Consider the following 14,694-nt stretch of genomic DNA (forward strand, 5'->3'; position numbering starts at 1 on the left):
TTTTGGTGGTCAAATGTAGGGACGGGTATCGTTAAGATTTTATTGATATTACTACTTTCAATCTCACTCTTTCATTTTATACAAAAATCTTTCAGAGTGTTTCATTTTAACTACTCGTATGTATTGTACTTTCTTTCTGTATTTATTTCTGTTCTCTGTTTTGTGTGTGTGTGTAGGCCTGCAGAGAGCCAGAGCTCCAGCTCCTTACCGCAGAGACTTTGAAGCCAAACTAAGAAACTTCTACAGGAAATTAGAAGCCAAGGGCTACGGGCAGGGACCTGGAAAGATCAAGTAAGACTCAAATCACACATAAAAAATGGTCCAAGGAACGTGACAAAGAGCTCAAAGTGTCAACCTGGCCTCCAAATTCACCAAATCTCAATCTGATCAAGCATCTGTGAGACATGCTGGTACCCCACCTCGCACCCCCACGCCCTGGTGCCAGACACCACAGGACAGTGTCCATGCCTCGACAGGTTACATCTGGGGTACTGGCACATCCCATTGAGCTCTGTGTCACGTTCCTCAGGTCATTTCCTGAACAGTTTATGCTGTGTGGCATGGTGCATTGTCCCGCTGAGGGTCTACTGCCATTTGGAAGTGCTGCTGCCATGACTTGAGAGTGTGCCAGGTGGCATCTCAATGAATGCCAACACCAAAGGTTTCCCAGCTGAACATTGCACTGTAACAGGATTATCACTGTTATTCACTTCACCTGTCGGTGGTTTTAATGTTTTGTCTGATCGGTGTATACACGTGTAAAGTACCATCAAAGTGAAGATGAAAGGTCGACAGCCCATAATACTGTGTTGTTATACTGTAGCAGGGGAAGTAGATTAGTTTGTGGGTGTCCTGTTGGCTACCCGGCCCCGGCAGGGCTCTGGCCCACAGTGACTGGGCCATAGCTACCGCTGAAGATGGGGAGGTTATAAAGTTGTGAGAATATATTTAAATTCAAATACTTTTAGGAATGAACAATTACCCCACCAGTATTGTATCCGTGCTCTTGCACAGGACACTTTGAAACTTCATGTGGACAAACACATTGGAAAATAAAATGTATAGAAACTGAACCGTTGAGTAAATAAGACGTGAAAAATCCTACTCGTTAAAAGATTTTTTAGACGTTCCTTTTGGTTCCTGGTCAAGATTGTTAGAGGCAGTGCAGCAGAGGCTCATGTCTAAAGTCCTGTCAGCGCGCACACTAACATGTGAGCCATCCTGGTTGTTATAGGTTGCTGATCAGGAGAGAACACTTGCTGGAGGGAACCTTCAACCAGGTGATGGCGTACTCCCGCAAAGAGCTGCAGAGGAACAAACTCTACGTCACTTTCCTGGGAGAGGAGGGGTGAGACACACACACACACACACACACACAAACATAGCCAGTGATGTAACACAGCTAAAAGTGTAGCAGTGTAGTACGTCATGATGTACATTACATGATTTACAACATGCTGCACTAATAAATGTTTTTATATAAATGATGGAAAACATAGACTGCACATAAAGATGGACGACACGTCCCAGCATCCTCCCACTGTACAAAAATTAAGCCAAAGCATCCGAGATATGGCTGCTGCAATCTAGTGATGGCCAAATGAAGCCTCATGAAGCATTTTGTTTATTTTATGAGCCCACTAGATGGCGCTTTTTGTTCAACAAAAGGTTGAAAGCACACTGAATTGCCATTCTTTGAGCCTCTCTCTTTAATCCATGAGCGCCATCTAGTGGGCTCAGAAGATAAAGAAAATGCTTCATGAGGCTTCATTTGGCCATCACTACTTAGCAGCAATCTTGTGCTTTTTGTGCCAGAGTCTGCGCAGTAGTGATCAGGAAGTGGAGCAGCAGTATCGAGGTTCAGCCCAAACACCAGCCCGACCCAGCTGCGATCCGCTCCACTGATCCCAAGGAAACTGACTGACACAGCTGTCAGTCAGGACAACACACTATTTTTAAAGTATCAAATATCCTGAAACCAAACCTATCAGAAAAATGAACACTTGAAAAAACATCAGTGTGATAAGGCAAAATTTTATTTGAGGTGTACTTGGATTTTTTAGTTTGATCCATGTTCCACCTGCTGACATGGAGGGGGCAGGGTTTATGACCTGTACTGCAGCCAGCCACCAGGGGGCGATCAAGATGTTTTGGCTTCACTCTGAGGCGCTGTCACGCCGTCCATCTGTACATACAGTCACTGTTACAGAACTGTCACCCAGCTCTGGTTCCTTTTACCACTTTGAGCTCATTGTTCTGGTTTTCTGTCCAGCACCTCTACTCTCATCAACCTCGTCTCCACCAGCGTGCGACGGACACTCATGTACAGATGCTTCAACAGATTTTCAGATAAACTCACTGTACACTACTTAAACAGACACAGTTAGAGACTAGCTGGTGAACACAGTGGAACATTTAGCAGCTAAACAGACAGATATTTTCTCAGGAGACCAAACTAGAGCTGTGTCATCAGTTTAACTGTCCAAATGTGTCTGTGTCTGTCTCCTCAGATTGGACTACAGTGGTCCATCCAGAGAGTTCTTCTTCCTCTTGTCTCAGGAGCTGTTTAATCCGTACTACGGCCTGTTTGAATACTCCGCCAACGATACATACACCGTTCAAATCAGCCCCATGTCAGCGTTTGTTGAGAACCATCTGGAATGGTAAGCTGTGCAATAACAACACACACACACACACACACACACACAATGAATCAGTGTTTTGTGAAATATTCTGCAACTCATCTGCAACTAAGTGTTCATTACTGCTGTGTTTGTAAGATTTATTTCAACCAGTCAGGACAGTGTAGCTGATATCTAACCGCCTGCTGTGCACTGGACCGGCTGGAACACTTTGTGTGTTTATTCATTTACTGTAGTCGTTCAGTACAGAGCCTCAGTTTAATAAAAAACGCAGTACACCTTTGACAGCCTGGAGCACCATGACCTGGTCTGTTCAGACATTTAGACCAAAGTTTTTACTACTTTATATCAATAATTATATGTAACTATAAATCTGTTTGAGTCACTACAACGCCTTGAAATGGTTGACACCACTCGTTGATTCTACAATTTGAAGGACTGCAGATTACTGACAATGTTCCCTCGAGTACAGAAGTTCAGTTGGAATATTGGTCGTCTAAACCACAACAGGGAGATGGAGTTGTACTTCGCAGATTAGGCTTTTAACAAATATGTTAGAAAGTACCATCAAAGTGTACAGCCCTAAAGATGTGCTTATAACTGAGAGGTTTTTGGTAGTGATGGCCAAATGAAGCCTCATGAAGCATTTTCTTTATTTCATGAGCCCACTAGATGGCGCTTTTTGTTCAACAAAAGGTTGAAAGCTTCTCTCTTTAAACCATGAGCGCCATCTAATGGGCTCAGAAAATAAAGACAATGCTTCATGAGGCTTCATTTGGCCATCACTAGTTTTTGGCTGTTAAGGTTCATAGATTACGTGATGTAACGTAAAGACTGATATTGGTCTGTGATAGAGAGCGGTAAAAAGAACATATATCTGTAAGAAAATGTGATGTAATACTAGTTTCATGCCCTTTAGCAGAATGACAGTAATGTCAATAGTGTTGTTCCAAAGAATAAAAGTGACTTTGGAGAAAACTGTTTGGTATCAGGCCAGTCGGCTCGTTTTACTTGTCCATGTGTCATTTTGTCTTATTCTGTTGTTGCCTCCTCTGTGTATGTGTGTGTGTGTCCAGGTTCCGTTTCAGTGGTCGTATCCTGGGCCTGGCTCTGATCCATCAGTACCTGCTGGATGCTTTCTTCACCAGACCCTTCTACAAGGCACTGCTCAGACTGTCAGTACACACACACACACACACACACACACACACACACACACACACTATGTTTGTTGTCCTGCAGACAAATGAGAACTTTGTCTTTTGTCTTTTCTACTTATTTTATTTCATTTCAAATGTTGTCCCAGCAGACTGGCACTGTGTAGATCTGTGAGTTGTATGTGTTGTATATGAGCTCTGTGTGTCTCCTTCAGGCCGACAGACCTGTCTGACCTGGAGTATCTGGATGAGGAGTTCCACCAGTCTCTGCAGTGGATGAAAGACAACGACATCACTGACATCTTGGACCTCACCTTCACCGTCAATGAGGAGGTCTTTGGCCAGGTCAGTGTGTGCGTGTGTGTTTCTGCAGTGTTTGTCACCGTGGCTGACCGCATCAGCTATGATGATGATCTGCATGTCCTTAACGATATCAATACTGTGTGTATTTCCACAATGACAAGCTTTCAATATAGTGCTGAGATGACGGACCCTGATCACGTCAACATGTCGGTACAGACGCGGAAACTACAAAAACACCTTGGCAGCGAGCGTTGGGCAAATTAGCATGAGGTGGTCCCCTGCCCACATGTGGTCTCTGTCTCTTGGTGCATGCGTTCACCTATTAGTATTTGACTAATTGGGTGAACTTCATCATAACTGATCACTGCTTTTCTGCGTTTGCCATTGTTCCACTGTTCCTACCAAATCTCCCACCATCAAAACAGTAGTAAATCCTGCCTTTGATTTGATTGGCTGCCTGGGCCAAATGTGACATTGACAAACTATGCCACTCTAGGCCTTGCGCTAAAAAGTTGAGAATTTTTTTAGACTTTATTTGCATCTAAAAATGTCTAGAAAACTAACTATACCCAGTACTTCCTGTGTTTCTAGGTGACAGAGCGGGAGCTGAAGTCGGGCGGCACCAACCTCCAGGTGACTGAGAAGAACAAGAAGGATTATATAGAGCGAATGGCCAAGTGGAGGGTGGAGAGAGGAGTGGTGCAGCAGACAGAGGCGCTGGTCAGAGGCTTCTACGAGGTGCTGTTTACGTTCTCAGATGCTTTATAACACCAGAAAATGATTTTATCAACATTATTAGAAAGTTACAACTAGTTTCACATTTCAGTATTGACCTTTTATAGTTACATTTAATTACAAATTACAGTTTCTTGTTACATCCAGGATGTGTCTGAAGTTACTGAGAAGTATTCTGAAGAAGCACTGTATCACAGCCGTTTCCTCTTTCAGAAACCTACCATCCAGTTTAGCTAATAAAGTCGCCATACCGTTGTCACTGTCCCATTTATCTGCAGATATCTCCATGGCGATTTGGCTCTTCCTGAAAGCCCCAGTGTAACCACTAGCACCTGCTTTTTTTTGTCGAGTTCAGTAACCCACCTCCAAATGTTGACTTCATTTGTCCAACACTTGTATGGTCTGGTCTCGTCAAACTTCAGCGGTACTTTGTAGTTTGCAGCCATCTTTGAACCATCCTCTGCTGCCAATGTTGACTTCAACTCAATAAACACAGTGCAGTCATCGCACCCTAAAAAATAGGCCATTGGGAACGTGTGCACGCATGACGGTGTCACTCTGGCGTTTGAGCGCGCTTGCCATGCGTCTGCATTGAAAACGATGCATTTTAGGGAACAAAAAACACGGCATGTGTACGGCCCGTCAGTCGCTGATGCTCGCTCGCGTCACATTGTAGTTATGACTCGATGTCATGGCAACTGAAACGTTTCCTTGTTTTTTCTCTCCATCTCAGGTGGTTGACTCCAGGCTGGTGTCTGTGTTTGACGCACGGGAGCTGGAGCTAGTTATCGCTGGTACAGTTGAGATCGACCTCAGTGACTGGAGGACCAACACCGAGTACAGAGGAGGTGTGTGTGTCTCAAGAAAGTCCCTGTGCCCATCAAAGACAGGGGTCCAGCAAATAACACCCACAAAACCATGACATGTTGTTTTTCCAGTTTATATTTGTAGTCTTCGTGCTAAGCTAAGCTAATCAGCTGCTGGCTCGAGAGTTGGCTCAACGTGTTGAGCCCCTTCCTTGAGTTTATCCCCTTACATGTTAACTCCCTGATTCCCAATCACCAGGTTACCATGATGGTCACATAGTGATGCGGTGGTTCTGGGCTGCCGTGGAGCGCTTCAACAACGAGCAGCGTCTCCGCCTGCTGCAGTTTGTCACCGGGACGTCCAGCGTGCCCTACGAAGGCTTCGCCGCACTGCGGGGATCCAACGGCCTGCGACGATTCTGCATTGAAAAGTGGGGCAAAGTTACATCACTACCCAGGTATCTAACCCTGTTCACACGGTGTCACTCTCATTACTTTGTTCGTAAAAGTCAAAGGCCTGCTGCCTGCTTGATGAAAGCAGCTCCGCCCCATATCCAAAGCCATTTCTCTCTCTCAAAGACCTGGACGTAGTCACCCACACTCTCATCTCTTACCGTTTGGACCACTGTAACTCTCTGTACACCAGTATTAGTCAGTCGTCTCTGTCCCGCCTCCAGTTGCCTCAGAACACCGCTGCCATGCTACTCACTAGTGATGGCCAAATGAAGCCTCATGAAGCATTTTCTGTATTTTCTGAGCCCACTAGATGGCGCTCATGGTTTAAAGAGAGAGGCTCAAAGAATAACAATTCAGTGTGCTTTCAACCTTTTGTTGGACAAAAAGCGCCATCTAGTGAGCTCAGAAAATAAAGAAAATGCTTCATGAGGCTTCATTTGGCCATCACTACTCCTCACAGGTACTCGGTTTTAGCCTCCCTCCACTGGCTGCCTGTAAAGTTCACATTGATTTTAAGGTTCTCCTGTTTGTTTACAAGGCCCTAAATGGTCTGGCCCTGTCCCACATCACAGACTGACCTGGGGCTCCTGGCTGTCCCACGCTACAGATTCGAGCTTAGGGGTGATCGTGCCTTTGCTGTGTCTGTCCTCAAACTGTGGAACAGCACCCCCTTCTAATCAGATCCCCTCCCACCATTGACTCGTTTAAGTCCAGGCTCAAAAGCTACTTTTATTCATTAGCGTTTGAGTCCCCCTGACATGGCTTTCTCTGACTTGTGACTGTGTGTTGTGTCTCTGAATGTGTGAGCTGTGTACCTGGCAGTTATGTTGTCTCTCATGTGTGTTTTTAGAGATTATTCCTTTTGTACAGCACTTTGGTCAACATGAGTTGTTTTTAAATGTGCTTTATAAATGCATTTGAGTTGAGTGCTCCGCCCCTCAGACACAGCAGGTCGATCCCTTGGCACGAAAGTGCAAGGTGGCCGGTGAAATAATTAAACAACAGCAGTTAACGTGTAAGCGTGCTCGGCAGACACAAAGAGCAGAGCTCAGGTTTCACTGCAGAGCAGGGAGAAGTGCCAGAGTTTGAAAACCAGTCATATGATTAAATTGCACCTCAGCTATTATCAATAAATCTCACCTATCTCACAACTTACATAGGCACGTAGTTTAGTAATTGTTTCTCACCAGAGTTTGCACTACAATGTGTGTCAAGGATAAAACGTGCTAAAAAGAAAGTTGGTAAAGAGGCTATGATGAACCCTGGTAACCGAACTCCTTCATGAAAAAGCCGAACATTGAATTACAGCCAGCCAGTCTGGTGTGTGTCAGGATCTGTGTGGTCCACTGTAGCTGCCTGGTGTTGTTTACAGGTGATTTAATGAAGCCTAACATTGAACGGCTGTGTGTAACAGCACTGCTCTCTGGCATGAGGCGTTTGTCAGATGCTGCAGATTCATCAGCATGTCACTCCTGTGTACGTCTTTGTGTTGGTGTCCTTGATCCTCCTTGTCGAGGGGAATTTAAACAAAACAAACGTATAATGTGATGTGAGCTCCAGTTACTCTTCTCGCCATGACTCTCCACACTCTCTAACATCCTGCCTCTCTCTCTGTCTCAGGGCTCACACCTGTTTTAACCGTCTGGACCTGCCTCCGTACCCTTCATACACCATGCTGTATGAGAAACTGCTGATCGCGGTGGAGGAAACCAGCACGTTCGGCCTGGAGTGAGACAGACGAGACAGACAAATCAACACTGCGTCCCTCTCCATGTGACACTGAGTGGGTTAAAATGCGGGGGGGAAACAAAGCAGCTCCTGTGGGCTTAACTCGTCATAAAGATACCTGGATTGTACTCGACAAAGTTTTTGGGTCATGTGGATGTACGTCACTGTTACGGTACTGTGTGTTCGAGTCTCTCACCTAGCTATGAGGATCTTTATGACTGCACCCAGCACTTCGTACACCACAGCAGGACTATGGTTATTTTTGTTGTAATCATAAAGACTGGAGAACAAGTAACAGTACAACAGATATATAGATCAATCAGAGTTGCACGTACCAAAATGATCATCCATCCGATGATGAAAAAATACAGTTATAGAAGATTCTGAAAACAAGGCCTTTACGTAAAGTCTAACACATTATTATGATCGCTAAATACTTGAGATCTTGTTGGAATTTATCTTTAAATGTATGCTTACACCTGGGTTGAAACTTTAAAGTCACAGAAAGGATTTTAACGACAAGAGTGAGGCATGATAAAACGTACAGTGTGCTCATATACTGTAACGACGAAGAATCAAGTCAGACAGAAAGCTAAGAGAAATATAGACAGAGACTACGACTGCACAAATAATGCAAACAGTGCACATACACGACAAAGCTTCAGGTTTGCCTAAATGAAAATTGTTCAGTTCAGATGAATCTATAAATACGGCTTTAACAAAGTTAAAGGTTGCAGATTTTAAAAAGCTCCTCAGATGGTCGCAAACTCTGTTAGCCCCGGTGCCAAAGGTACAATCATGACTGGTTTTCAATCTGGAGAGCCTACTTCATTGTGATCATTAGGTATTTTACCTCCAGTAGGAACCTGCCTGAGGATCTGAGATTGGGATCTGGTACATAAATAACTAAAGAAATGCAATGTAGCTTTGTGCCAGACACCAGGCATTTAAAGGCTTCAGGGGCGATCAGTTGAACCTTACAATCACGTCTAAAACTGTAACTAATGTAAAGATGCTTGAATTATAAATATATATATATATACATATATATTGTCTGTTTGCTCCAGTTAGAGCTGCGGAACCAACAGGAGCCTGAAGGATGGATGACATTTTTAGACCACTTAGCTTTTGGGTTGAAGTTCAAGAAATCATGACAAAAGAGGGCGATGAAGGATTCCTGCACTTTGCAAGGTGATTTCAAGCCAAATGTGAAGGCAAAATATATGCAGATGATTTATTAAGTGCAGGTAGAGCCCTGTAAAATTATAAGAAAATAGAGCCTAAATCTGAGCCCTGAGGAACTATGAGGATTTCAATGACTTACTGGGTGTAAATGAGCTGGAACACTGAAGGGATACATCCATGTCAGTAATACTGAAGCCAACCACACACATTGTCTTGTTATACTCTCAGATAACTATAGCAATTATGTTTCTTTTTCAAGCAATGTCAATGTCTTCAACAAGCTCTCTGTGATGAGCAGAGACACGAGAGAAGTGCTGAAAGTCTTTCTTTTGCTAAGGAATAGGAAAGGTCTGACAGTGGAAAGAGGAATGTAGGGATACTTCATTAACAATTGGCCTTTGGTATAATTCAGATACAGACCACTGACAGCAAATCCAGGTAAAGGGTGTGGTATATCCCCTTCAAGTGTCAGCAACTGCTACAATACTTTATCCAGTTCGGATACTCAAGAAGTATTGTATCGTCCAGGAAGGCCTACATCCGGACCTGCGCCATCCTATTCTCTGTCTCTGTCTGGTTCAGTCCAAAGTGAGGACAGTAGCTGGACGCAGACCTTTCATGTTCCCCTCTGGATGGACAGCGGTGTTACTGACAAAGAACTCCCGACAGTCTCTCCAAGCTTTCTTGCTCTGCCATGCTTTCAAAGGCAGAGACAATGATGTCACGTCTCCTCTATCAACGTAGCCATCAATGCCAACTCAAGGGCTCCTGGGATTCCTTCTGTGGAGACTGAGGGGGGATCATGGTGACCAGGCAAACAGGAAGTTCATCATTCCTTGATGACAAAGAATGCACACATGGAAACTGTCTCCAGCTGACTGAAGGGGACGTTCTATGAATACTTTCAGCCCGAGCAGTACTTCACCTTTAGTGATCCTGCTGTTTGAATGGGAGAAGCTTGTACCCTTATTCAAGTCCTCCACCGGTGAACTCGTTCTCTCTGACTGTGTACCTCCACCGTGGTGTTGCTCTTTGTACGGAGCAGGTACTCCACCATCTCAAACCTTTACTGTCTCAGACAATGTGACTGGTGCAAAGCAGCATGTAGGTCTCCAAGGGCCTGGGATCACTGGATCGGCTCCCTGAACCGGTCCGTCCCTTGTGGTATATACTTGTAACGTGTACAGCGGCCCTTGGACAAACCAGTGTAATATATGCAATAGTTAAGACCTTTACTCCAATGTGTTCCACAGTCTACCATGTTCTCTCAGACAATGACTGACCGCAGTGTACCCTCAGCATTCCCAGCCCCTTGTCTACACCTGTAGTCCAGTAATGGAACTGTGCCTCAGTGACTTACTGCCTCATAAGTGGCCCATGGGGTTGTGGCGCTTTGTGGTTAGTACTTGAGCCTGACATAAGGAAAGTCCTGAGTTCAGATATTTGCCTTGGTTCTTTTTGAAAACACTTTGCATGTTCTCCCAGTGTTCGTGTGGGTTTCCTCTCACGCTTTAAACACAGGTCAGGTTCATCAGAGACTCTTGATAGCCCATTTACACTTCGCCACCTCATGCGTCTTGGGCAGTTAGCTATCTGATATCAAACAAGCCAAGTATAAATGCAACCAAGAAGCACTAAAGCTGGATTGAGATCCGACACATTTAAGCCAGGTGTTGAAAAGGTATAGAAGCGTTCATCTCTCAAAGCCGCAGACATTATCTTCACTTCTCCCAGGTGTAGCCACATAGTTTGTCATTGCAACCACTGGATGATCTGTTTGATTAAAGGGGAACTCCACTAATCTTATACAACAGAGAGTTTCCATGTTTTGGGGACGTCTGCTGTTTAGGTGGGGAAAAAGCTCTATAAAGCCCTCTAGTGTCTCCAGAGGGTCTGATAAATGTCCTAAAATGATGTCACTTGAGTCAGGGTAGGGTATGAAGTTTGAATATAAAAACTTGGGGTGTGGGCTGGGCATTGGCTGGGTGAATTACGATACCAGTAACCTTCAAGTGATACCAATATACCAGTCGTGTACTTCATTCGATACCCATAATGTGAATGGAGTGGCATGTAGTAAATTGGATATATATAGTATATATAGAATAGTATCAAGGAGTCAGGACTGTCCGTGATCAGACCATGGTGCAAAAATGATCATCCAGGTATCCTTTGATTGGAGAAGTTTTGATACTCATTGGTACTCGGTCGATACCTCGAAGGTATCGAGTAATGATACCCAGCCCCAGGTGTGGAGTTAGAAAGAGGCCAGCTTTCCAGATCTTTGTAGACTGCTCCTCATCTCTGCTTCAGACTAGAGGCTGGAGGCTACTTTAGCTACTACTAGCCTTACACACCCGACTCTCCAACTGAACTATAGAGTGGTGCAGGAATGAGGACAAGGAGTTAGCATTTTTGCACTTCAGGTTCCCTCGTCTTGAAGTCAATGGGTTTTTTTAAATGAGTTTCTGGTTAGGTGCCTGAAATAAGGTCTGTGGTTAGCACAAGCTTAAGAGACTTTCTCATTTCTATGGCATAAAATACGGCACTATGCCTCAGATGGGTTCCTGCTGACCCACTTGTACCCCTTGTCTTTGCTTTCAAGTGGCTAAATGAGACTACAGGACGTCATCACGCCGAACCTGGCTCTACAGCCTAGTTGTGGTGGTGACATTGACGTCATGCGACCATGGTGTATTTTGTTCAAAGGGTAAATGGACCTGCGCCTTTTGAGTCTTCCAACCACTCAAAGCCTTTTTACACTCCATGTTAAATTCATTCATCCACACATGGCTGCTACTCAGTTAACCATTTACATGCACTTAAAAGCAATTTGGGCAATTTGGGATTCAGCCAAAGGATATTTCGACATGCCGGGATGGAATCGCCAGTCTTCCACTCAGTGAACGACCCACTATGCATCTTGAGCCACCGCCCCTCGCCCCAGTGGCGCTTATAGCCTAACATTATCTTTTTACTTCCAGCGATTACATTTACAATTCAAAAAATATAAATCTGTGACGATTATCTCGGTGAACAAAACATATGAGTATCATAAACGTTTGTTTGCCACAGACCTTTTTTCTGCAGTAATCCAAAATCCAGTTGAAAAATCCTGATGGCTTTTTGACGAGGGAACTAGACTGATGTCAACTTCCGGGTTGGCCTCCACAAAAATGTCAGCGCCGCTCTACTTTAAAAGAGCTTTGGTTGCCCAGCCCTAACCACACCCGAACCATTGTCAATTTTCCATGATGACAATCCATACCATGGCTGCCATGTGCAGATGTTGTTAATTTGGCAGATTGTTGCCATTGGATGTTAAAAAAAGCATAATCATTGAACTTTATCTGGGGTTCACAGGATCGTCCGATATCCGTTCTTATCTGGCGTTAGGGTTTAGATATGGTACCCTTGACACAGTTGGTGTACAGAGGGTTAAACGCATTTGTCTGTTAGCTTTGAGAGAGATTGACAACAATATCCTTCCCTGTTTTTCACCCAGTGCATGCTGGGATAGGCTCCAGCCCCTGGCCTTGAACAGGACTAAGTAGTAGTCTAAGTAGGTCTAAGATGCGACCTTCTAAGTGTTGCACACACGTCCACAGGATTCGGTCCCAGCTGAACTTATGACCACCGTTAACCATCAGCAGCCTGTCGGATTTCATGACACAATCTGGTACTAATTTCTGCAGCAACAGTTGAATTCGTAAAACTTCTCTTATTTTCATTTGAAAGTCCTAAATGGTGCTTTATCTGATTTATTTGCTGGCTACAGAATTTTTCACTTTGGGGCACAGAATTACAGGATTTTGCTGATTAGTTCTTGCAGACGTTTAGACCTCTACGTATATGATTAGTCTAAGTAAATTTAAGAATGATTAGAATTAGATAACCGTCCTACTCTCCTGGTAAACTCACTGTACAGGCAGTCAGATCAGAAGTACTTTAGTCATCCTCGACGAGGCCTTACCCACGCACCTCGACGACCAAGAGGACAAGGCTGTGATTATGTTGCATCTTCCCTGTATTTTTTTTTTCTACAATCTTTTGTACTGTTATTTATACTGTATTGTATTTATAAGTGAGGGGATGTCCTGAAGCTTTCCTCAAACGTTTTGTTTGTTTGCAGTTTTTTGATGATACGATAAGAAGCATCAGTCAAAGAGTATGCCTTCACTTTGAAGCCTTTGCGTTTTGATATGTGTGTCTTTTCTATTATCTCTAAAGCTGGCTGGTTTTCTGTCACTCGGTGTAGGAAATGTGCTGCGGTGGAGCTCGGTTCTGTTTCCATATATATTTCTCTTTCTGTTCACCACTTCCTCCGGTGGCGTCGTCAGGTTATGTCAGGATTTTTCTTCCACATCATGGATATCTCACTGTGTCATAAATTTCTGAGCCGCATGAATCCAGCAAGTGCTTCAGGCAGTTTACCGCAACAAATGACATGCATTAAAAAACACAAATTTCTGTATGTAATTTGTTGAAAATGTAAAGACTGTATGGAGGTCTTCGTTTTATTGGTTGGATATTTTGAATACATACATTGTAGATCTTAAACACATAGTTCTGGAAAAGAAATGGTTCACAACACTCCCATAATAAACTGATACAAGAGTTCATCGACAACAGCTATTATAGAAATATTTCCATAAGCTTTTGGAGAAGTAAAGAATCATGGGACGTCTACAGAAAGGTAAGGTGGTGGCAAATTGTAGCAGCTGTCTGGTGTTTGTGTTTTTTAAGCTATTTATTTATTTTAATTTTTAAAAAGAAGGGAATTTAATTTAACAAAGGGACTATGTGAATGACTGGATGGACACTGAAGCATGCATATTTTTTTGTTTTGTTTCTGTGTGTGTGGATTACACACACGCTGTAATGTACATCATGTTGAAAGGTTCAGTTCTGATCTGTCTGAGAACGGGTTGCTAAATACTCAGGCTGTGCTACCGCTCCACCACACCATACAACTGTTTATGAATCTCAATAAAAAGTTCACTTTGTTACTTCGCTGCTTTTGGGTTTTTATGTTGGACGGACTGTAACAGAAAATAAAAGACACGGAGCAGTGATGTATGGTAGTTGGGACGGAGCCCAGTTCGAGATTTCACATCTGAAGTAGCTGCGACTTGACACTGGACGACATCGACGTACATATTACCCAGAAATCATCAGAGCAAATTTTTTTGTGACAAAAATACCAAATAAAATATTCCTTCAGATGAATATGAATATTTTATTATAGCTCATCTGTGGTTTTATAGTTTATGTAAAGTAAACATACACCGATCAGCCAAAACATTAAATCCACTGACAGGTAAGGTGAACAACATTGATCATCTTGTAACAGTGCAATGTTTTGTTGGGAAACTTTGGGCAAGGACAATCCAGCAGGACAATGCCCCATGCCACACCACAAAGACTGCTCAGGAATGGTCTGAGGAACGTGACAAAGCTCAAGACGTCGACCTGGCCTCCAAATTCCCCAGATCCCAGTCTGATCAAACATCTGTGGGACGTGCTGGCACCCCACCTCACAACCCACAGGACTTAAAAGACCTAAAGCTAACGCCCTGGCGCCAGACACCAAGGGACACCCTCCAGAGGTCCAGTGTTCATGCCTTGAAAGGTCAGAGCCAAGTCTGGTCCAAAGAAGACCCACCGCGGATCGGGGGTACC

At 43.9% G+C, this 14,694-nt stretch overlaps 1 protein-coding gene across 4 annotated transcripts in view; it reads left to right on the plus strand.

The window, feature by feature from the left end:
- The window catches only part of LOC125881950 (E3 ubiquitin-protein ligase HECW1), a 95,969-nt gene extending 81,995 nt beyond the window's left edge, over positions 1-13,974 (plus strand). For all 4 annotated transcript variants that reach the window (XM_049565432.1, XM_049565434.1, XM_049565430.1 and 1 more), the window contains 9 exons: positions 177-291; positions 1,235-1,348; positions 2,511-2,663; positions 3,719-3,817; positions 4,015-4,144; positions 4,694-4,840; positions 5,571-5,685; positions 5,903-6,101; positions 7,720-13,974. In XM_049565432.1, the coding sequence (XP_049421389.1) occupies positions 177-291; positions 1,235-1,348; positions 2,511-2,663; positions 3,719-3,817; positions 4,015-4,144; positions 4,694-4,840; positions 5,571-5,685; positions 5,903-6,101; positions 7,720-7,831 (1,184 nt within the window). In that variant the 3' untranslated portion in view covers positions 7,832-13,974. The remainder of the gene's footprint in view (positions 1-176; positions 292-1,234; positions 1,349-2,510; positions 2,664-3,718; positions 3,818-4,014; positions 4,145-4,693; positions 4,841-5,570; positions 5,686-5,902; positions 6,102-7,719) is intronic.
- Positions 13,975-14,694: the final 720 nt, after the last annotated feature.

This window comes from Epinephelus fuscoguttatus, linkage group LG21, assembly GCF_011397635.1.
Source record: "Epinephelus fuscoguttatus linkage group LG21, E.fuscoguttatus.final_Chr_v1".
NCBI lineage: Eukaryota > Metazoa > Chordata > Actinopteri > Perciformes > Serranidae > Epinephelus > Epinephelus fuscoguttatus.